General features: G+C 37.5%; 1 protein-coding gene across 3 annotated transcripts in view; it reads left to right on the plus strand.

The window, feature by feature from the left end:
• Positions 1-25,840, plus strand: part of LOC138716535 (runt-related transcription factor 3-like) — a 464,689-nt gene that overhangs the window by 421,802 nt on the left and 17,047 nt on the right. For all 3 annotated transcript variants that reach the window (XM_069849688.1, XM_069849689.1, XM_069849690.1), the window contains exon 4: positions 24,545-24,739. In XM_069849688.1, coding sequence (XP_069705789.1) covers positions 24,545-24,739 — 195 coding nt within the window. The remainder of the gene's footprint in view (positions 1-24,544; positions 24,740-25,840) is intronic.

Raw genomic sequence — 25,840 nt, forward strand, 5'->3', positions numbered from 1 at the left:
ATTTGCATTAAGGTAGGTTTTACCTGCAAAAATGACAACAATGTCGTCCGCATACGAAAATATCCACTACTGAATTTTTCTAAATTAATTTCCAGTAAATCATTGAAATATATATATATATATATATATATATATATATATATATATATAGAGAGAGAGAGAGAGAGAGAGAGAGTTGGTTATTTAACGATGCTGTATAAACTACGAGGTTATTTAGCGTCGATGAGATTGGTGATAGCAAGATGGTATTTGGCGAGATGAGGCCGAGGATTCGCCATAGATTACCTGGCATTCACCTTACGGTTGGGGAAAACCTCGGAAAAAACCCAACCAGGTAATCAGCCCAAGCGGGGATCGAACCTGCGCCCGAGCGCAACTTCAGACCGGCAGGCAAGCGTCTTAACCGACTGTGACACGCCGGTGGCTATTAATATATATCTTAAAAACAAAACTGGACCAAGGACAGTCCCCTGTGGGACACCGATACTAATATTTCGAGTGCTACTGAAGTCAGTATCAATTCTAGTTACATGTGTTCTGTTACTAAGGTAAGAAGCAAATAATTTCAAAACAATTTCATTGATTTCTAATTATATGATTTAATTTTTCTAATAATATAATGTGATTCACAGTATCAAAGGCTTTGATAATCTTCTGTCTTTAAGCTGGAAATTTTGTGAATGAAACTCAGAGTAGTCCGTTTCCAACACGCGATACCTCGGCCCCAGTGAGCGAGGTTACGGTACCCTGCGTGCTGGTTCAATGGAGGCAGCGGGGAAGAGGGGGGAATTCCGACCATCGATCAAGCAACGCATCGTATAATTAGATGGAGAGAAGAAAAAGAAACACAGCTTTAAGAATCCGTTAGCCATCTCCGACTCACTCGTACCCACCGTCACTCTTCGAAATTCCCCACCAGTCAAAAACTTAAAAGAATCACTTTAACGACTTACTAGAAACGAGAATTTGTTATACATATCTTAAATTACAGTCTACCAAATAGTTGTCTGAGAAGCTTTTCGAGCGTGGGTGTTGGATTATTCAGTGCAGATATTCAAAATGGAAATTGACAATGAAGTCGTGGGCGTTCGCAATCAGATTCTTAGAAGCAATGACGGGGATTTCAATGCTGTCATCCAACAGATCAAAATGTAATATAAAAAAGAAAAAAAATGCTACATACGTCCTCACCAAGCATCGATCTATGACAAAGCTTTTTGATTTTAAAATAGAGTTGTTCACTTTCCACTGAAATTTCAGATAAGTAAGAAACAGAATCATAACAAGTTCATCAGAACCTGAAAATGTGAGGGAAATGTAATTTCTAAGTTGAGTCTACACTTATTTTCCCAAATCAAATAAACTCACGCTTTTCCTTCCCAATGTTAATAATAATAATAATAATAATAATAATAATAATAATAATTATTATTATTATTATTATTATTATTATTATTATTATTATTATTATAGGGCGAATCCCTCTAGAATATGCCATTAGGAAAGTTCAGGATAACAGGCAGGGTTTGGAATTGAACGGGTTACATCAGCTTCTTGTCTATGCGGATGACGTGAATATGTTAGGAGAAAATACACAAACGATTAGGGAAAACACGGAAATTTTACTTGAAGCAAGTAGAGCGATCGGTTTGGAAGTAAATCCCGAAAAGACAAAGTATATGACTATGTCTCGTGACCAGAATATTGTACGAAATGGAAATATAAAAATTGGAGATTTATCCTTCGAAGAGGTAGAAAAATTCAAATATCTTGGAGCAACAGTAACAAATATAAATGACACTCGGGAGGAAATTAAACGCAGAATAAATATGGGAAATGCGTGTTATTATTCGGTTGAGAAGCTCTTATCATCCAGTCTGCTGTCGAAAAACCTGAAAGTTAGAATTTATAAAACAGTTATATTACCGGTTGTTCTTTATGGTTGTGAAACTTGGACTCTCACTCTGAGAGAGGAACATAGGTTCAGGGTGTTTGAGAATAAGGTGCTAAGGAAAATATTTGGGGCTAAGCGGGATGAAGTTACAGGAGAATGGAGAAATTTACACAACACAGAACTGCACGCATTGTATTCTTCACCTGACATAATTAGGAACATTAAATCCAGACGTTTGAGATGGGCAGGGCATGTAGCACGTATGGGCGAATCCAGAAATGCATATAGAGTGTTAGTTGGGAGACCGGAGGGAAAAAGACCTTTAGGGAGGCCGAGACGTAGATGGGAGGATAATATTAAAATGGATTTGAGGGAGGTGGGGTGTGATGATAGAGACTGGATTAATCTTGCACAGGATAGGGACCGCTGGCGGGCTTATGTGAGGGCGGCAATGAACCTTCGGGTTCCTTAAAAGCCATTTGTAAGTAAGTAAGTAAGTAAGTATTATAGGGCGAATCCAGAAATGCATGTAGTGTGTTAGTTGGGAGACCGGAGGGAAAAAAACCTTTAGGGAGGCCGAGACGTAGATGGGAGGATAATATTAAAATGGATTTGAGGGAGGTGGGATATCATGATAGAGACTGGATTAATCTTGCACAGGATAGGGACCGATGGCGGGCTTATGTGAGGGCGGCATTGAACCTTTGGGTTCCTTAAAAGCCATTTGTAAGTATTATTTATTATTATTAATATTTATGTGCTGGACAACAGCCATAGGCCAATAAAAGTCCAGCACAGTGATACAATTAATACAATAAAATGAACAACTATGGTACAAATTAGATAATTACACTAACAACAAAATGAACATAGATTACAATGATTAATTTACAAGAATTAATACTACTATATTTTATGGAAAGAAGTTGATTAGTACAAAAGTATTACCAACTTATGTAGAAAGATTATGAAATAATATTAAGCATAGTCATTGCCATGTTCTAATACTTCTATTCATTGAACGGATCGAAATCGCCTAGATGTATGTTAGCATTTTTAATACATCTGGAGAAAGATTTAGAATTTCTAATATAGAAGAATTTGTGATGTCTCATGTCCTTCATAGGAATACGAAGGCTGACACTGTTTAAGAAAGATTGACAATTAATGTCACCTTTAAGGACCTTACATAAGAATAAATAATCGAGATCATGACGTCTACCATACAAGCTTCGACATTTAAAGTGCTCGCATTTTTTATCATAGTTATACCCGGAGTTATTAGGCAGAAATCTGTACGAACATAATGATATTCATTTCCTTTGAATATTTTCCAGTTTTGCAGAATCGGTACTAGTAAGAGAGTCCCAAACTACAGATGCTTATTCGAGTTTCCATCTCACTAATGTATAGTATAGTATTAAAAGAGAGTCAGGAGTTGAAAAAGAATAATTGACCGAATTATTCCTAACATTCTTATTGCATGGCTATAAATATAATCAATAATAATAATAATAATAATAATAATAATAATAATAATAATAATAACAATAATAATAACATATTATTATTATCATTATCATCATCATCTTTATGTTGATATCATCATTTTAAAATATCTGCTTTCAAAAGCGAGAAAATGCCTTTTAAAATAAAAGAAGCGATTTTTTACAGAATTTTATGCTCGACCATGCCGAAATGTAGTAATTATATAATGCATGTGATTAAAGTACACCTACTCATTAAAGTACAGGTGTTCAGCCAATGACAACTCAGCTTACAGGTGTTCAGCCAATGACAAGTCAGCTTTGTACCGTTATAAAACCGCAAGTATCGATTATTCTCGGATATGCAATCGAAAGAGAATTAGCGAAAAGTCACGGAGGCTGGAAATCCAATACTGTCGCAGAAGGTTATGTTCTGTTACTATAATAATTAGCGTTAATTGTAAATAATATTCAAATAAATTCACTTTGTCATCTCGTTTTTCAATGTCGAATTCAATAATCAAGGTTATATCAAGTTTAACGGGATTACATCAAGGTCAATGACATTATTGTTCCTCAGAAAAAATCAATACTTTCGCGTCTGCGCACATCTCAGAATTCACGACCTAGAACAAGGTCACTTCCGATTTTGTCAGATACAAATAAAATGTATACATCTGAATAATTTCAAGTTAGAAATATGGTCAAGCATAAAAAGTCGTATGAAACTCGCCTATAATGGTAATTAAGAAGCTCGTATGAAAATTATGAAACTCGCTTGCGCTCGTTTCATAAACATCCATACTCGCTTATTAATTACTATCATTATAGGCTCGTTACACAATGTACTATTAATCTGATGACAATGACACAGCAAGAGCACAGGTTTCGTGATTATTTGAGTTACAACATAACATGATTACTAATGGTATTCATTAAACACGAAATTCTAAAGTTTCAGACCGTATGTGAGTGCTTTAATCGGCCTACTTCAAAAGGGAAATACTCAAATTTTAAAGTTTGGGGGACTTGTATTTCAAAGATTTACGTTACTGTCACAAATCGAAGGATCGTTGAAGTTATCCCAACTTCTGTCAGTGATGTTTTACATATACTATAAGTTTCAAATTAGAGTTTGTTAATTGGACTTTTCACAGCGACACAACGCTTTAAAATTCACTTGTCTCAGAAATTTAAAATTTTAGTTGTTTCTCTTTTGAACTGGCCCGTCATTATGACATTCAAAGAATATTCGTACCGACTCGAAGCTAAAATTTTACAACACTGTAGCGTTATTTCTACTGCTGTAGAGAACATGTATTACAGAGAAGTAAATATCAGTAGAAGTGAAGTTACAATGGTACAAATAGTAAATTGCAGAATTCTTGATAGAAGTGAGATTTCTATAGGCCTACAAGAGCAAGTGTTCATCTCAAGTATGATGAATGATTACTGAAAGAAACTGAAAAAAAAGTTTTGTAACATAAGACTGCAGATTGAAGGAGACATAGAGCGTCTGTGAAACGATGGCTAGATGATGCAGAAAAATCGACAAATGCGTAGCTTTACTATACAACATATTTTTACGCAGAACTATGTGTGAAACAATAAGAATACGCTAATAATGATTAGAATACAAGGATGGCGGGAAGACAATGAGAATAAGGGGAATACAAGGACAACAAGGCAAATTCAAGGAGGACAAGGAGAATAAGGGAAAATAAGGAGAACAAGAGTAATACATAAGAACAATGAGACCAGGGGGAACATAAGGAGAACAAGTGGAAGACGAGATAATCAAGAGGAACATGAACATAAAGGAGAATACAACGAGAACAAGAGAAAGCAAAAAATACAAGGAGAACACAAGGAGAACAATGGGAACACAAGGAGAGAAAGGGGAATATAATAAGTACAAGAGGGATACAAGGAGAGAAAGGGGAATACAATGAGAACAAGGGGAAAACAAGGAAAACGAGGGGAATACAAGGAAAACAAGGGGAATACAAGGAGAACAAGGGGAATACAAGGAAAACAAGGGGAATACAAGGAGAACAAGGGGACACAAGGCGGACAAGGAGAATAAGAGGAGAACAAGGAGAATAAGAGGAAAACAAGGAGAATAAGAAGAGGTCAAGGAGAATAAGAGGAGAACAAGGAGAACATATAAGAACAAGACATCAAGGGAAACATGAGGAGAACAAGGGGAAGACAAGATGATCAAGAGGATCACAAACATAAAGGAGAACAAGGGAAAGACAAAGAGAACACAAGGAGAACAATGAGAATACAAGGAGAAAAAGGTGAATACAAAGAGAATTTAAGGTGAATACGAGATAACAGGGGAAATACAAGGAGAGCAAGGAGGAGATTACATTTCTATGTAACGATAAATTCCCAAGTCTGTGAGTCTAATCATTGGATGTAAAAGACTAAGAAGAAGAGTATAATAACTGTTATTGCGGGTTCGATTCGGGATAGAAACAAAAGAACTCAATACTGAGAAAGCTTTGAGGACGTCTCTCGATCCCACTCAACCTCTTACCGTATGAGCAAGGTGAGAGCGAACATTCGTCCTGATCGCAAGTTGTTGGAGGTGACCTTTTCGCATCATTCTGGTGAAAATAATAAAAACTGGAAAACCAATGTTATATTGGGTTGATATTCAGAGCTCTAAGAATAATGTAACACACAGAGGGTATTACATATTTTTAATATCAGCATTTATATTCTCAGTTAATGCATATGATTTCACCATAACATAGTTCTTTCACTGATTACACTAAATTGATATATTCAGCGCCATTTCAAACAGGAAAACTCTTTTTCCCCATTATTAATGCACCCATTCCTTAATTACTCTAACATCTACGCATCCCACAACCATACTCATATTCATCAGTAGTTCAAAACAGCTGATTATCCGCACTGCGTAGAATATAACAGAAATTGCGCAGTGAGAAATCACTTCCAATCCCAGTCACTCCGAATCACTAGATCACTGCTCTACTAGTGATTCAAGACATTTGATATTTTGTCGTAAACATTAATTAAAATCACCGTGAACGAAAACGAACTACAGATTCTACCAGAAGTTTAAGGACACCCCTTCCAGGATACTACGGAGTCTATCATTTTACTTGTGTTAGTAAGTACGTATAGTATTCAGGCTCTTTCCGTTTATGCACGACAGGGCACCACTCCATTTTCAACACCTTGTGCGACAATACCTAACCCGGAGGTTTAATGGGCGATGGATTGGTCGAAGAAGTCCAGTATATAGCCTCCCCGATCACCTGACCTAAATCCTTTGGATTTCTGACTATGGGGACATTTAAAGACGTTGGTGTATACTACACCCATCGACAACGTACAGACGTTACAGGGGCGTATATCCAATGCATGTGAGCAAATCAGACAACAGCCAGGTGTGCTCGCAAGAGTTCGTGATTCACTAAGAAGGACTGAAGCGTGTGTAACAATGCGTGGTAACCCAAATAGAGCACCTTCTGTAGTGTCTACGTAACAGCGTAACAGACAGGTGGGTATTGTAGGCCACAATACAGCATGGACCATATCTCAACAGATATTTTTTTCCGGATACATGTTTATAGGTATTTTTTTTCTAATTTCGACCAATGCTACCTTCTGTAAAAAATGCGACATTTTTTAACACCCTGTAATAATTTACGTATAACAATATTTCAGAAATGCATTAGTAACCTAAAGAATCAATGGCGGAAAGCAACATTTCGAGTGGCGGAATACAGAAAAAATATTAATAATTTTACCTTGTTTCTAGGTAATTAGCCTTCAACTCATCAAATTTATACGAAATTCATATTTAAACTTTTCGACGTACTTCCTTTTGTCCTTCATGTAAGACAATGAAGGTTAGAAAAATATAAAGAACTCACAAGAACTTGTAAGTCAATTGCAGTAATAATATACATTTTCATGTGATATATTGGCGGAAGCCCTTGCCGTGACAGTGAGGGTTACAGTAAGGTTAAGGGGAACCCCTCGCTTATTAAAAGCGCAGAATTTCTTTAAATAACGCTCCTATTTGAAAACCAGTTTCTAGTAGCCTACTACGAAATATCGGGAAATCCAGAGTTGCTCAACGAACGCTGTCTCGCGGATAGGTAGGTATACCTGCCTGTCCGTGGCCCCTAGGGTAGAAGTGATTTCCGTCATTGCATGTCCTATAAGCTTAACTGCTTGCATTTCGAAATAAAACTACAGTACAAAGAAAAACATGTTATTTAAGTTAAGTAAACAAAGAGAATTAGCAATGTTAAATTTACGAGTACAAAATCAAATTCTTAATGCTAACATATAAGACGTATGTTCTTGTCTATACAGTGACAAACGAGAATATCTTTCGTCTCATATACCCATATAGAGAGGCCTATTTACCGATAATACAGGTCTATTGAAACCCCTCTCTTTTCGTGTAAATTTGGAATGTAGAGCTTGGAATGGAATTTATAGGAGTGGGGGACACAAAGGTCCAGCACTGCGACCTGTTACGATCTATTATCTATTGCTCTAATCCTCAAGCTAGGCGCATTCTCAAATCCACACCGACAGACTACAATAAGATTCGCTTTCGCTGCGTACTCAGGTTCCGAGCGGGCAACCCTCCTCGAATCTAGGCCAGCCCCCTCCGTGCGTCGCCAGTCGGCGATTGAGGAATATTATAGAATGATGACGAAATGGAGAAATGGTGACGGAATGATGTAATTGACTAATATGGCAAGAAACGGGAGAACCCCGAGAAAAACCTCAAATGCGACCTAGTCCGCCACAAGTGCCACTATGGATTTTTCAATGAAAAATCGCAGACCTTACCGGGACTCGAACCCGGGTCGCCTACGTAACAGGTCGGAGGTCTGACCATCAGCCACCGCAAGGGTAAAGTAGGGCTTACTTATAAAAAGATCGGTGTGCTTCCTCTATTTCACCACATTTTCAAGCTATGACAAGTCAGAATTTGATGCCAAGGTCACCGCAGTGCAAAGTTGAAACGTCAGTTATGCAGTCTTAGACGCGACTAAAAGTTGCAGCAATAGTCAGAGCAACAATAATAGTAATAGCACAGTCTAGTATATAGAGTCTCGAAGCTTGAGTTGTGAGGGTACTAGGAACAATAGACTATGCAGGTACTATTTTGCATTGTCTTTAATAAGGCGATAGTAGCGATCCTAGTGGTTAGCAACTATCTATGGATGCGTATTTACTACGTATTGAGCTTCGTGACAGTATATACTAGACTGTGGTAATAGTAACAACAGCAATAATAATGATAATAAGAACAGCGGCGAAAACGTAATACGGCGAACGCCAGTAGGGGAAGTTATCCCCACCCACATGAAATATGCATTCGACACAACACTAGCCTATCACGTAGAGTGTGTGGTGAGCTTGTAGGGGAAAAGTGGAAAGGGGTCGTGGGCGGAACTTAGCGTTCACCGTATTACGTTTTTACCAGAACAGCTGTAGTAATAGGCCTACTAGTAGCATCAACGATACTGAGGATAATAGGCATAATAATAATAATAATAATAATAATAATAATAATAATAATAATAATAATCTCTGTACATCTATTATCAGGCAGTACATCTCACTTGATATGTGTCAGAGGAAGAACAATTATTGTTTGTATGCAACTGAAATCTGATTAGTGTAATATGTAGCTAATCGCCGATGTATGCAATGGAGGGGGAAAGGAACTGGCCTACTTGCCTCATAAGTGGTGCCTTATTGTTATAACTTGTGAGGTTCAGTTCTTCGGACAGTTGACTAAACAACAACAACAACAATAATAATGATAATAATAATAATAATAATAATAATAATAATAATAATAATAATAATCATAATCATAATAACTATTATGTAAGAATCCGAAGATTGAAGTGCAAAGTGAGTAACTGCAGGGCGCTACAGGTCTTGAAGATCTTTGAATTCCCCTTTTAAGGTACCTTTACGTAGGAAGGCCATCTATCGATTGAGCTACACAACATTCAGTTCCGACGGATTCTGCGATGAACGCCATTCCATCCCCCTCAGAGTCTTGCAGCCTCTTCAGATCTATTTATATTTCTACGAGTATCTATTTACAGTCATTGCACACTAAGTGTTTTGGACTTAGTCCAAAATAAAAATTTAAGATAAATATATATTAAAATTTACAAATTCTCATACTCAGTTTTAAAAAATTCACGAATATTATAAAAGGATTTATCTATGAGCCAACCAGAGATAATTCTTTTAAATTTACCCCTGCTAATATAAGACAAATGGCGGGGAATTTTATTAGATACTCTTAAAACCATAATTTCAAAGTCAGTCTGTGATGAGGTATATTAAACAAATCTTTAAGTTTAGAGTTATAATTGTGAAAGCCGCTTCACGCACCATAATTGTGGAAGTTTTGTTGACCAAATAATAATAATTCAAGTATGCTTAGACCTGTTACAGTCATAATGTTTTCTCTCTTAAAGAGAGGACGACAATGTCCATTCATACAGGAATTTGTGATTATTCTTATAGCTTTCTTCTGTCATATCATCTGCATGTAAGTCACGGTACTACATCCTGCTGCATCTTGTGTCGGCCTGAAATTATAGAATGATAATAAAGTTTAAATTAATGATGGCTAATGAGTCCGAGGTCCAACGTCGAAGGTTACCCCGCAATTTTGCTTCAATTGGTTGGAGGAAAACCTCAGAAAAAAACTGCAACTAGGTAACTTGAGATTTTAAGGGAACAGAATCATAGTGGGCAAAGCGCCGTTTACTAAAACCGTATAAAACAAGGGCTAAAATGAAGTTATTACCATAATTCAATGGAAACATATAGGAAGTAATATAAAGAATACACATTAAAGCTAAATGATATTTCAATCTTCATTAAACTGTGGTATTGACTTAACTTTAACCCTTGCTTTCTCCGTTTTTAATAAATGGCGCTTGGCCCATTATGGCTCTGAACCCTTCATTTCAACTCGGGCTCACTCGACTCACAGTAAGACATGCTAACAGTTATTTCACAACGGTGGACACCCCTTTTTGGGTTTATTTGATCCAACACTACACAGAACCAAGGCGGAACTTCTGAAATGAGGAATCAGCATGAAGCCGCACCTCCATATAAGAAAAAAAACAGGGAAGTACATTAACAACAGACAAAGATCAATGCATTACGCTCCATTTTAATCCTCGATCGTAATAATCCTGCAGTACTAATGCTGTTTGTCTTTACCATTGCGGATACCACTATCGAACGCATGTGCAAAACCAAAACAAGAATTTTATGCTACTAATTATTGATTCAACTGGGAATAAATTATACTTAAAAATTATTCGCATCACCATCGTTATTTCAAACTTCAAGAACTGACCCTTTCAGGCTACCGCGAAACCACTTATGGGAGAGTTTTTGAATCAACATCAGACCTAGTCCATATCTACGAACAAATTCCCGCAAATGTACAATTATTTTTAAAACAGTTACCTAAAACTATTCTCTACATAACTGTCCGCAAACAAATGCACGCTTGTCTCTGGAAAGTTTGTAATGTCTCGGAAACATTTCCACAAATCTTGGAAACTTATTCACATCTACAGGTTGTTTCCGAGGTGGTGTTGCAAACTTTCAGGGATGATGGCGAAGGGCACATGTATCAATTTGAGATAAGGAACTCTGGTCCGGAAATAACCGAGTCGAAAGTTACAAGCAAAATTAGTTGTGTGGAAATGAAATAATTTTATTCCTCTGTACACTTTATTTTTGAGTATTTATTTGTACATCTTACACATACTGTATTCATTTGACGTTGTTTACGTTGTCTACTTACAGTATTCCATTCAGTGCGCTGTCTGAAGGATGGGGACAGGAAAATACACTAAAGCAATGCAGATAGCGTAATGTGTAACGGACATGGTCGATCCTGATATGCACGTCTGTGTATGTGTACAAGTTGCAGTGTCCAGTCGATCAGTCCTAGTGAAATGGAGGAGTACACGAGAGCGGAATAAGCAGATCTGATTTTCGAAAAGGGTAGAGCCAATGGGAACAGTAGACAAGCTCATAGATTGTATCGGGTCAGGTACCCACGTAGGAGACATCCGGCCCATACCATTTTTCCACAACTGTTCCAAAGGTTAAGGGAAGGAGGGCACGTGGTGTCAAATTACAATTCCATTTCCACAGAACTATTTTTGCTTATAACTTTCGACTCAGTCATTTCCGGACCATTGTTCTTTATCTCAAATTGATATATGTGCCCTTCGCCATCATCCCTGAAAGTCTTTAACACCACCTCGGAAACACTCTGTATAGCGAGGATCACGTAAGAGCAGTTCCTAAAAGACTAATTTGGCCGTATCTTCAGTATTACCAAAAATACCTGATATCATCAAAGAGAATAAAGACACAATGGCATACTGAAAAAAAATAATAATAATAAATATCCACAATCGTCGATCGTGTAAGAATCCGCGAATTTCGGATCGAATGGCAAGCATACTTAAAATCGGTCAAGTTAAACTCCATAAAAATAAAAATACATTAGGCCTATATATGCTAGATCTAATAGTTATTAGGACGTATATATGCAACCTTTTTGAGGCACAGATCAAAATAAGTAATTATAACTGGATTCTTTGTTCAGCTAGTCACAGTCTAAATATATGTTGTAGGTTTGGGTAGTTAATAAGATTTGCGTTGGTTGGGACTCGAATGAATAGTGATCGTATGCGGTTAAATTCTTTTGCAAAGTGTTAACATGTTGGTTTTAGCACGCCTTGCTTCAGCGCATTTCAACTAACTTGACGCAGCTACTTTGGAAGTGACAAATAGAACCGGCAGTGCAAGCATACCTTCTACAAGTAAAGATGTAATACATTGAGACAGTATTTACACAAGTCACGTAAGATTTATAAAAACTGGAATAATATAACGTGAAAAAAGAAGTTATTCAGCCATTATTGCAATCTTTCATTATAAATGTAAATTGAAAATAGTAAAGTATTTCTTCTACACAACTGTACGAGAAGTGAACAGAAGTGAACGTAGAAATTTTTATTTTAGTTTTAATTTAGGCGTTGACGACAATTCAAAAATCTGTTATTAGCTCCCTTTCTCATGGAATACTTAGAAACTTCATAGATTTACAAATACATGGTGCCCACCACGTCCGTAGGTTCGAATCACGCTACAGCGTGGTTGTTTATTCTTTGTCAATGTAACGTCCGTGGGAATCCGGATTCATGCTTACCTCATGTCACGAAAGTTTCGTAGTATGTTCGTCAGAGAAAAGTCTCCATATAGACATAGACCAAGGTCATCAAGGGCCATCCGCGGAAAAAGAACAAAAAATCGTTTTTTTCGTGGTAGCTCATCCCTATGTTAAAATCGGTAGCACTTTGAAGAGAACAACCGCCAGGATCGCCACCCGTCCGCCGTAAACGAATACGAAATGACAGTACAGGTGAGAGTTAATTATGGTGGTGGGGAGAACTGGAGGAAATACAGTATCCAGGGAAAACGTGTCATAAGTAGGGAACAGATTTCTAGGTGCTAAAAACGAGGGATTTATGACTTTATAAAGTCCACTTTAGGACTTTTAGGAGTTTATATAAAATTAACCATTAATAGTTTTAACTTTAGTAAATACTCCATTTCAGTTGGAATTTATGTAAAAAGAACTGGTGCTGACAATGAGTGCTACTGAACTGAAGACTCAAATTCTATCAGTAAAATATTGCTGTTTTTTTTTTTCAGTTTAATTTCGCATAACGGGGGTGCATTGACGCAAAAACTTAATTTGTAAGCTCTCGCCTAACGGGGCCCGAATGAAGCTGAAAGTAATTCGAAAGCTTTCGCCTAACCTGAACAACCTACCACCCCCTTTTATGCTAGCATGGACTTTTCGAAACGATTCGGTTCTAGGAAATTAGGTAAAATCTTCTTCCCTCCCCTTCTAAGACGAATATGGAATGAACTTGTCATAGTGTTTGTCTGTAAGAGAATTGCTTTTATATTTTTTGTAAATTTTTTTGGCATTTTGGCATTTTACTTACTTATGGCTTTTAAGGAACCCGGAGGTTCATTGCCGCCCTCACATAAGCCCGCCATTGGTCCCTATCCCGAGCAAGATTAATCCAGTCCCTGCCATCATATCGCACCTCCCTCAAATCCATTTTAATATTATCCTCCCATTTACGTCTCGGCCTCCCCAAAGGTCTTATTCCCTCCGGCCTCCCTACCAACACTCTACATGCATTTCTGGACTCGCCCATAAGTGCTACATGCCCTGCCCATCTCAAACGTCTGGATTTAATGTTCCTAATTATGTCAGGTGAAGAATACAATGCGTTGCATTTTAGTACCAGTACCTATTTATATTTTAAATATACGCAAAATACCAAATGCTTTTCAGGCACAAACATAATTTTAGGCATTTATATGAGTTTATGCTTCATTTAGGCATTTTAGGTCCTATAGAATTTTAATAAGGGGATCCTGTGTACATTAAACGTAAAGGTAACTGAATAACATAAGCCTAGGACATAGTAAACAAAATAGATACATGGAACTAGAAATCCGTTCCCTAGTCATAAGCGTAGAGTGGTTTCAAAACATTATACTATGCTCACAAACTGACCACGAGTTTTAGGGGTGTACAGAGTATCTTAATGAAAAGTATAATCTTACACATTTTATTATCATACAGTCATTTTAACAAAGTAAAGTGGACAGCAAATTCGAATTGATGGGGGGGGGGGGGGAATAGATGCCGGGATTCGTCTGCCAACCCTGGAGGATTTAGTGTTTCCCGCTGAAAAGGTAGGCCTATTAATTTGTCCCTACCAGAAACAACATTAATCCCGTTCAGGCGTCTAATTTGTACTTTCCGTATTTTATATGTTACTAATGCAGTACATCAGAAAGATTCTATTTTCCTTAACGTTAATTTGCCTTGCGTTTTCTTGGGAAGAGATCTTGCACCATGTTATCACGTGTCCAACCAGAATCACGATGTATGTACAGTCTGGGTTAAAAATTTGACATGTTTAGCAGCAAAATTCTTTATGGCTTTTAAAAGTTTAATAATAATAATAATAATAATAATAATGATAATGATAATGATAGCGTAGTTGGTATAGCGCTGGCCCTTATGCTCGAGGTTGCGGGTTCGATCTCGGCCCAGGTCGATGGCATTTAAGTGTGCTTAAATGCGACAGGCTCATGTCAGTAGATTTACATTTGGTAAAAAAAAATTGTTTCGCCCACATAACTTACACATTGTAATAAATCAAACAGGAACTATGACCAGAGTTACGTAGCGGCTCTCTCTACAATATTAATCAGTTTAAGTTGATTAGGTAGCGGCAAAAATCTGAAACAAAAAAAAATGATTCAAGGTACACTACAACAATCTCCCCTAGTTGAATTATGGAAAAACAGTTACCTATATATACAGAGTTATCTACGATTTAACGTGCTGATAAGTTTAAAATGAGTTTCCGAAACAACAATTATCGTCATATTTACAGTTATCTGTGCTTCAACTGGTAACTATGCCTCAGCGTGTAGTTACCTGGCTGTTAGTACTGATTCGAACAAATCATATGGCGCTACTGCATTACTGTTTCGTAAACTAAAGTACCTAACTGATATTAAATAATAATAATAATAATAATATAGATCACAATAAATTAATTTACTATATAATCGGTATAGTTTTAAAAATTTGACATTTTATTTTCGTAACTTACGGTAAATGTTCTACTTTCTATGTGTGTTTGTAAAGACAATTTCGAATATCTCAAGCTTAATGTTCGTCATCAACTTCAGATTCTATGTCGTTAGTCAAGGAATATTTTATTATTGGGTGCTCTACCATTACCAATGGTATTTCGGGATCCGAAAAGTCCATTTGAACACATGAAGGCAAAAGCAGTTTATGGACGAATGTAAAATATTTTTGCATTTGTATCAATATGGCTGCCATAGTCACCAGGGCTGACTACGGTTGCAGATTTGTAGCAGAAGTTACATCTAGCTTTCTCTCCACTATTATTAGTTACCTCGATGATCATGCCAAATACTAACAGTTATTGCTTTTTTAATCATAATACGATTGAGATGGAAGTGTAAATGTACACTGTCGTTTATCGGATGGTTCTTTAATTAAAAAACCTTGCACCTACTAAAACAGACCTCACTGTAGGTTACGTATCAGCCATATTACTACTGAAAACTTCTGCAAACGAAAGTAATTATAAATAACTAAAAAGATCACCAACAAAATACTAAAGGAGACATTTACGGACGACAATAGATACTGAACCTGAAGTTACCTCAACTGTTAGTTACAAGCGCTGATAAATCCGGAAGCTCATGAAAGCTATCAGTGCAGTTAAATTTATAAGAGCAGTTAAGTGACTGAGAATTGACTGAGGTGTACCAGAAACCGGGCATTAAATTCACTTCATAATAGAGTATTTCTTAAGTTCGTTGGAATGTAAGTTACTAAATCCACAATGAATGATAAACTTAGCATAAAGTTTAGAAACATAGAGTTTTATTTTATGTTGAAGATTCAAACATCAAAGCGCAGTTGGCTGAAGATTGCTCAGTTCAGTATCATTCGGTCATAATTCTTCGCTCGCGTTGCAAATCACGGGATGGTTAGAACGAAAATTTCTCAATACCGTGTCCGTGTTTGCACTTACAATTTTCATGTCATTCCATTCATACACAGATGTTAATTTCAGGTGAAAGAGACAAGCTCCATCGGTGAATCACTTGAGAGTACTTTCTGTATTCCCCAAGGGTCCTCCGTCGCAGCAGATTCAAATGTCTCATAAATTCCCCAAGGAAGTAAATCTCTTTGGTAATGAAAAAGAAAACCTGAAACACTTCCGGCACTAGTACACTATTGCGACACTTACTGAGAAAACGGCAAAGTATATATTTTGGTGAACCTGATTGGAAGGATGTAAACAACCGACAATCGTGCACGACCCCGCGTCGCCTCTATACTTACGCTTATGATGTGGTTTCGGACCCGTTGTAGGCTAACGTTCAATTCATAAAGACAGAAAATCGCGTATGATGGCAACGGTTCTACGAAAAGGCGAAGCAGAGCCATTCGGCGCCTGAACCCACACGAAGGTGCGACGTGAACTGTTGTGTCAGAGTATTAATAGGCATACATACAAATGTATTAAGTCGACATGTGAGAAAGCGTGTTTGAACGGCTTGTCGAGACAAAAGAAATGTCAGGTGCGCGGGTATTTCCCTTCATTACAAGTCATCACATTAGTCACGAATGAAAGGGAAAAAAGAAAAGCGTAAGACAGATGAAAATGAATGAAAGTAAGGAGACATAGCCCACACAGCCACCGGCGTAGCTCAGTCGGCAGAAGTGCTTGCCTTTTGCGCTCGGGCGTGGGTTCAATTCCCGCTGGAACTGATTACCTGATGGGATTTTTTCCGAGTTTTCCCCAACCATAAGGCGAATGTCAGGTAATCTATAGCGAATCCTCGGCCTCATCTCGCCAAATACCATCTCGCTACCACCAATACCATCGAAGCTAAATAACCTAGTAGTTGATACAACGTCGTTAAATAACTATCTAAAAAGATATACATTGCATTATATTGTATTAAATTATATCATAGCATATGTCCGCCGAGTTAGCTCTGTGGTAAAGCATTGCCTTCACATTAGTTGATACGGTTTCGATTCCCGGCGGGGTCAGAAATTTTCATGTAACATTTCTACCTCGGGACTTTCCGCAGTGCATACTATATGAAGAGAAAGCATGACGTTAAGCTGGCGATCCCCTTGGTACTATTCGACAGGAGTAGGCTACGTGCCCGCACCAGGTTTCACCTTCACCCTTCATCTTCATCATCATGCTCACTCAACCTCCTCACCCATTCCCTATACTACACTTACACGAACACTTACACATACAGTCACTTTCGTACACGACATCTCTACAGATAAACATCATTCATAATATGGCCCGCCGAAGTGGTGTGCAACTTGAAAAATGGGTCACAGTCCTGCCATCTATACGCAGTGTGTGGAACCCGAATCACGCAAGAGAAATGGGTAGGTATTAGACTCATATCATATCATATATCATATATCATATCATATCATATCATATCATATCATATCATATCATATCATATCATATCATATATCATATCATATATCAATTATATTATTATACAAATGTTATAGCCTACTGGTTAAGAGGAAATAAGAAAATAAAATGAAGTAATAAGAAATAAAGGAGAAGAGAAAGAGCTTAAGGAAGAAAATAAAAAAAATCAATAAACTAAAACATAAGCATAAAAGAAAAAAAAAACAAAATAATGTAAGAAAATACACACCAACAGAAACAAATAGTAAGCTACATTTAGCGAAAAAGGAAAAAGGTAGAGCGATATGAGAAACGCTGATCTAGGTTTACAACGAATTTATCAATTATTACAAGAAAAAACTACTGAAGACATATTTTTTTACGCAACAGCAAGGCTCTTAACTTGCTGTTATTCGCCCCCACTCTACGGGCGTGGCTTCATAGATGTCGCTGTGTCAAAAAGCGTAGATCACTTAGTTCGTCAGAGACTATCGAGAGTGCACCACAAGCGGTGGTTTTTTATTTTTTTTTATTTTAATAGGTTATTTTACGACGCTTTATCAACATCTTAGGTTATTTAGCGTCTGAATGAGATGAAGGTGATAATGCCGGTGAAATGAGTCCGGGGTCCAGCACCGAAAGTTACCCAGCATTTTCTCATATTGGGTTGAGGGAAAACCCCGAAAAAAAAACCTCAACCCGGTAACTTGCCCTGCCGACCGGGAATCGAACCCGGGCCACCTGGACAAGCGGTGGTTATACATTACACTCGTCACCAATTATGATTAAGCCTTTTATTATGATGAAGAATTGTTGGGATGTCACAGGGGAAACGGAGTATCCGGAGAAAAGCCTTGTTTTGCTTGGACCAAGGCCTTGCCCAGCATAAATTATGAATTCAGGGTAGATTCACAGGGATTTGAATCAGGATCCCTTGGCTTGTAAGTCCAGCGAACGTAACTGTCCGTCAACAATGTGCGTGAAATACGAGCAGTGCCGAGAGAGGAAATTATATTTCTCTTCTCATGTGCAACTTCAAACATGCCTATTTCACTATAGCTGGCATTCATTACAATAAAATTAATTAATCGCATCGGATCTTACATAATGAGGCATGACCATCTACGATTGAGTTTAGAGCTCATGACGAGAAAAACTGGAACGAGGAGTATGTAAAACCTGTCCCGGCATGGAAAAGCTTAGTGAAGCATGAAAAAAGACAGTGGAATGGATAAAGTGGACATCGCACAACATATGTCTTTTTATATTGATATTCCCGTCACAGGTCGGCGCAGTTCTTACATCTGAAACACCGCGAATGCCATGCCTGCATCAGTGGCATATCAGACATAAATTTCATATTTTTATCCATCTCATATTGTCGCCCCATTTCTTTTTAAGCCTCCAGTTTGACGTTCTGCAGTAAGTTTTTTCATAGGCCTATACAGATTTTCTGCACATGTAAGTGTAACTTTTAGCGCTACTGCCTATAGATCCGGCGCATTCAGGTTCAATTCCCGGTTTTATTTATTTATTTTTTATTTCAGTAGATTATTTTACGACACTTTGTCAACATCTTAGGTTATTTAGCGTCTGAATGAGGTGAAGGTGATAATGCCGGTGAAATGAGTCCGGGGTCCAGCACCGACAGTTACCCAGCATTTGCTCAAATTGGGTTGAGGGAAAACCCTGGAAAAACCTCAACCAGGTAACTTGTCCCGACCAGGATTCGAAGCCGGGACATCTGGTTTCGCGGCCAAACGCGCTAAACGCTACTCCACAAGTGTGGACCCAAAACGGTAAATAATGAGTCATTGTTAATACATGCATATTTGTAAGGACTTCATATCTGAGGAGAAATAAAACAAAAAAGAAACATTAAAGAAGCCACTAGAGTGAAGTGCTTCATCATCAGTTTATGACGCACGACTGTAATCCTACAAAAAAGCTTTGACGGCCTCGATGCTCTCGAAAACGCGTCGAATAGATTGGAAACCACTGGTCTAACAATCTGCAAAGGAGTCTCCTGGCTATATGTCGACAACTGCTAACCTGAATGCGGTATGATAACACGGAATAATTAGCTAATATGGGTATATTTAAAGTAACAAAGAAAATTGATTTAAAAATGTTTATTGTAGAAAATTGTCAAAAGTAGCAGATAAGCAAGTTCTAAAGTTCTTGGGTGCTATTCATAGACATTTCGCTAGCCCGCGCTACGAGAGTGCTAAGTAGCCCCGGCTATCGACTGGTTACTTGTACAGGATTCATATCATATCATATCGCTAATACTGGTTTAAGAATACGAAAAACGTTAGTTCGCTGATCATCCATCGGAAGCTGGCGCTAAGAATGTCTATGAATACGGCCCCTTATGGTTATCACGATTGGTTTAAACATGCACTAAAACCAGACGTAAGTGCAAGTTTGAACCAATAATTACTTACATTTGTGATAGATAAATTAGTTATGAAATTATATATTTATTATGTATAACTATTTTTCGTATATATAATTTGCAATTATTAAGTTTGTACTTTTGTGAACTAATATCAACAAATATATCTCATAATAAAATCTGCAAAGGACAGCTTAAATATCTGACTGAAGAAATAACAGATGTTAGGAACAAATTTAAGGAATCGTGAAGGACAAGACCGCATGCGTTTTGTTAATTTTAATGGTGATTATTTTCTTTAAAAAAACTAGTATCAATACGACTGCATAATATAATATTGATTCACTATTTGCAATTCTCCAACCGCCTGTCTGCTACTTTTCCTGGTTGAGTATTCGCAAAACAGACTGGGTTATTCATCAGTGTGCTAATACAACGGAACATTAAAGCGAGCTTGTTATACCGTGAATCTTCGTTTACTTCGAAAAGAGTACACTTACATAAGGCAACTCTAGAAAAATCTCGAAGCAAGCGAGGAAACGTAAATCAGAATTATGACTATGGATACTATTTCTTAGACAGCATCTCCGATTTGTTCGAAGAAAACTTGTTCGTGACCTTGAAATTTCGAACTGTGTACTCGCGGAATACAAAGCGGCGAGGCTTCCCCTCTCTATGTGACCTATATCCAGCAGTAGTGACGTAGCTTGTGCTTCCCATCTGAGGGTCGAGTAAGAATACGTCATCAGCACAAGTGTTGAGTCACTGCGAGACAAGATCTGGCTGGACCAGTTGCTGGCAGACTCCCTGCACGACGTCTCTCTCTCTCGCACACGCAGTCAATGAAACTATCCTAGTGTATGAGACATTTCTGAGTAAAGCTGTACACATCATCCACTTTACGCACTATCAATCAGTACCCAGACCTGGCATTTGCGCTCATGTTTCACAGAAATGGATCAGGAATGCGCGGTCTTTCTTAGAAGTTGTGTATACTGTGTAACGAGTTTACAGTATTATCACAGTCTAGTATATACAGTCACGAAGCTTGAGTTGTGAGGGTGCTAGGAACAATAAACTGTTCCGGTACTATTTCGCATTGTCTGTAATGAGGCGATATTAGCGATCCTGGTGGTTAGCAACTATCTATGGAAGCATATTTACTACGTATTGAGCTTCGTGACTGTATATACTAGACTGTGATATTATTGTTATTCCTCAGTAACTCTCATGACAAAGATAAAATAATATTATAGGAGGTCATTTAGGGTGCATTAAGTCTTCAGTCCTGAATAAAAAAACCATTAACATTGAGTATTTCATCCTTGAGTTGACACAGGCGTCCAACTGCTACACAGTAAAGTCCAATTTTATCCACCTTTCTTTTCAGCATATTAATTTAAAAAATTGACAGTGGAACTACGATTTCGTAGGATCTCGCGTAAATACGTCTTTGTATTGGAATTAGTTTAAGCAATAGATGAAATCTCATGCAGTATATACTGTGTGTTTTTTTTTCTGATTATGGGATATAGGGATTTAACATTGCCATAATAAACGTATGTAAAAGAAATAATTTAATCAGCGGGCCCATGTTTAGAAATTATAAGACTTTTACAATTTCTAATGTAAAACAAGAGAATATCACGCTTTGACTTAAAGATTGTGAAAGCCTGTTAATTTCTAAACATAGCTCTCTAAGTTATTTCTTCATGTTTTATATTCAGGTTTCTTACAAAAATGTTAAATCGCTATGTCCTATACCGCTCCAAAAACACAGTATACAGTAATTATTTTCTGTTAAATCACTACACAGACCTACATTGTATTACACAGCAATTAAAGTTGCTAGAATGGTAACTTTCCTAACACGAATTAGTTAGGTACCACAGTTGAGATCGGCACCGATAATAAAGTTTTTACCAATTTTAGGAACCAAGTCTTTCTGTTGCTTGTAAACACAATGAGTATATGTGTGAAGTTGACGTTGACAATGAGTATGTCTGTGAAGATGACTTCGATATTGAGTACGTGAAGTTGATGTTGACCTGGGTTGAGTATGTGTGTAAAGTTGCTGACAATGAGTACACCTATGTTTGTGAAGTTCACTTTGGCAATGAGAATGTCTATGAAGTTGACTCCGACAATGAGTGTGTGAAGTTGGAGTTGGCAATAATTATCTGTGTGGAGTTAACTTTGGTAATGAGTATGTCTACGAAGTCAACGGTGACAAGGATAGATGTGAAATGACGGTGACAATGGGTATGTGAAGTTGACGTTGACAATGAGTATATTTCAAGTTGACTTCGACAATGAGTGTGTGAAGTTGGAGTTGGCAATAAGTATTTGTGTGGAGTTAACTTTGGTAATGAGTAATACTACTCATTGAGTATGTCTATGTAGTTAACGGTGACAAGGATAGATGTGACAATGGGTATGTGAAATTGACGTTGACAATGAGTATATTTCAAGTTGACTTGACAGTGAGTATTGTTTGTGGGTATTATGAACTTCGCTTTGACAATGAGTATGTGAGTGAAGTTTATGTTGATCTTGATAATGTTTTACGTTGACGTTAATGATTATATTTATGTTGCCTTTGGTAAAGATTCCTATGATTCTGACGATAATTAACATGATAGTGACGATGATGTGGTCTACGTTTAACGCTATTAGATTTATTATTTTACTTTACACTTTATCTAAACATTGCATGATGAATACAATATTCAACCATAATGAACAGATACAACATAACCAAAACTGATTCTAATGCTTAATCAGAGTAGAGAAGCGATTACAAAAACTGCTGTCACTATCCCAAGGAAATAAGACTAGAAATTGATATCGTCGTATCACATTTCGTCTATTAATATAGATGATACTGCGGCATAATATTGTTGAACCATAGTTTATATTCTCAGAATGCTGAGAAAGAACATCAGATTATATCCTCGGAGATTCCTGTCACTGAAGGTCGACTCTTCGTTATGTTTTGTACTTTCATTTTGTTACAGTAGACGTTCAATCTTTTAGAATGCATATGAGACAAACTTAAAAACTATACAATGTTGAAGAAGACTTGACTTACGAGATTAACAAGTTTCAAAAATATACTGCCGTAAAAAATTTAAATTAATGAAGTACTTTTTCATTATTGTTGTTTTTGCACAGTGGTGCTGACAATTAGCTTGCGTCATTTTTTCTTTGCTTCCCAATACAAGTCTAATATTTCATAGCTTTGTTGCTGATTTTGTCTATCTAGCTTTTGACCAATTGGGATATGGTCTTTTTTGAGATTTGTAATGTTTCGTATATTGTACATCTTGCGTCTTCTATGTATCCTATCCTATTAGGTGTTCGAATAAATAGGCCTAGTGATGGCTAGTGGAGATGTGGAATGAGCTACAACACCATTTTTCGACATTATTAAAATACTCGTAAACTGTAGATGAATTTAGTAGAGATTTTTCCTTCTAATTTTTGTTTATTGCTTGCCCTGTTTTTAATTCTGATTTATTTTTAGATCTTAAATTTCTGTAGCTAACAATTTTTTCTATGGAGTTTGTATTGTTATTATTATTATTATTATTATTATTATTATTATTATTATTATTATTACTCTTTTTTCAGTTACGGAGGATTGGTTAAATTTATAACATGAAAACACTACTACTAACACTACTACAGAGCGATCCATCTATAATTTGAGAGCGTGCATCATTGCAGTAGTCGGCCACGGTAGCGTACTTGATATAGCGCTGTCCTTCTATGCTCGAGGTTGCGGGTTCGATCCCGGCCAGGTCGATGGCATTTAAGTGTGTTTAAATGAGACAGGGTCATGTCAGTAGATTTACTGGCATGTAAAAGAACTCCTGCGGGACAAAAATTCCGGCACACCGGCGACGCTGATATAACCTCTGCAGTTGCGAGCGTCGTTAAGTAAACCATAAACCAAACCAAAGCAAACCATAAACCAAATCACTGCAGTAGATCTAAGTCAGTGGACGGCAAAGATTACGTCATATAAAATACAGCCCATAATACACAGCAAAGAAGAAGGTAGGAGGTGGGAGGATACCCAAACTGCTTAACTTTCAACGAAAAAGTAATGGCTAAGGGGAGGGAGATCATGTCTTACTCCGCCCTGCTTGTATATTTAGGGGTTGATTCTCTAGTCAAGTTGTGACGACCATCGCAGTAAGCAAAAGGCACTTACGTCACTTCCTCCTGCAAAAGCTGATTCTTATTTACGGCGAAATAGTCATCTAAGTGACTTCAATCTGTTTTTTTACCGATTTTCAGAAACCATCGAAAGTCAAAGACAATTTTGAATAATTTTAGGTCATTATGGATAAATGAAGAAGTTAACGAGTAAGGAATAAATTCGACCTGATGTCTCTTATAGCCAAATAAAATTTAATTTTATGACGTTACATAATTACGAGTAATTTATTCACACACCGCAGATGCACTTCATATGCATTCAAGCATAGACCCCTCTGCGATATATGCAGTCTGTTTATCTAGACTGTAATCTGAGTGTTTCAATAATTCATAGAACTACTGTCTTGTGTATTTGCAGACCCGAGCGCCGGGGGTGTTCTGGGAGCGGGATGCTCCGACCCTCCTTGGGGAGGCTACACGACTGCAGGACCCGCGCCCTACCCGTCGTACTCTCCCCTGCAGCCGTCGTTCCCCTACTCCAGCGACCTGTCAGGACCCGTGGCTGTTCCGGGATCCACGCTAGACCCCACGTCAATGGGGCACTTACCCACTGGTAAGTCGTAAATTTCTCCTGCACCAGATTCTCAAAAGAACAGTGTCATTGCTTGCAAGGTGATCAGGAAGACCATAGTTTAATCACACTCTACTATATACAGTCACGAAGCTTGAGTTTTGAGGGTGCTGGAAACAATAGACTGTGACGGTACTATTTTGCATTGCCTGTAATGAGGCGATATTAGCGATCCTAGTGGTGAGTAACTATCTAATGTTTGCATATTTACTACGTATTGAGCTTCGCGACTGTATATACTAGACTGTGGTTCAATCACCAATAGTTCTGTGGGATTTGTAGTGAATAAAACGAATGTGGTAAAGTGTATTTTCTCCAAATTATTTGATTCTTTCCTTCTTTCCTCTCATGTTACATGTTCTGGCCTTACGTCTCTGCATCGCTTCCTGAGCCGTCAAATAGACCTACTTAGTATCAGTTTTAATAATGTTATATTAAGGTGAAGTGCTATTGAGTTTTTGTAATTTCTGCAATTTTCATTGTACTAGGGCATTCGAAAAGTAATGGCAACATAGTTACTATTTCACTTGCTTACAAATGGCTTTTAAGGAACCCTCAGGTTCATTGCCGCCCTCACATAAGCCCGCCATCGGTCCCTCTCCTGTGCAAGATTAATCCAATCTCCATCATCATACCCCACCTCCCTCAAATTCATTTTGATATTATCCTCCCATGTACATCTCGGCTTCCCCAAAGGTTTTTTTTTCCTTCCGGTCTCCCAACTAACACTCTATATGCATTTCTTGATACGCCCATACGTGCTACATGCCCTGCCCATCTTAAACGTCTGGATTTAATGTTCCTAATTATGTCAGGTGAAGAATACAATGCGTGCAGTTCTGCGTTGTGTAACTTTCTCCATTCTCCTGTAACTTTATCCCTCTTAGCTCCAAATATTTCCCTAAGAACCTTATTTTAACATCCTTAAAATCTGTTCCTCTCTCAAAGTGAGAGTCCAAGTTTCACAACCATACAGAACAACCGGTAATATAATTGTTTTATAAATTCTAACTTTCAGATTTTTTGACAGCAGACTAGATGACAAAAGCTTCTCAACCGAATAATAACACGCATTTCCCATAT

Source organism: Periplaneta americana, chromosome 16 (genome assembly GCF_040183065.1).
Source record: "Periplaneta americana isolate PAMFEO1 chromosome 16, P.americana_PAMFEO1_priV1, whole genome shotgun sequence".
NCBI lineage: Eukaryota > Metazoa > Arthropoda > Insecta > Blattodea > Blattidae > Periplaneta > Periplaneta americana.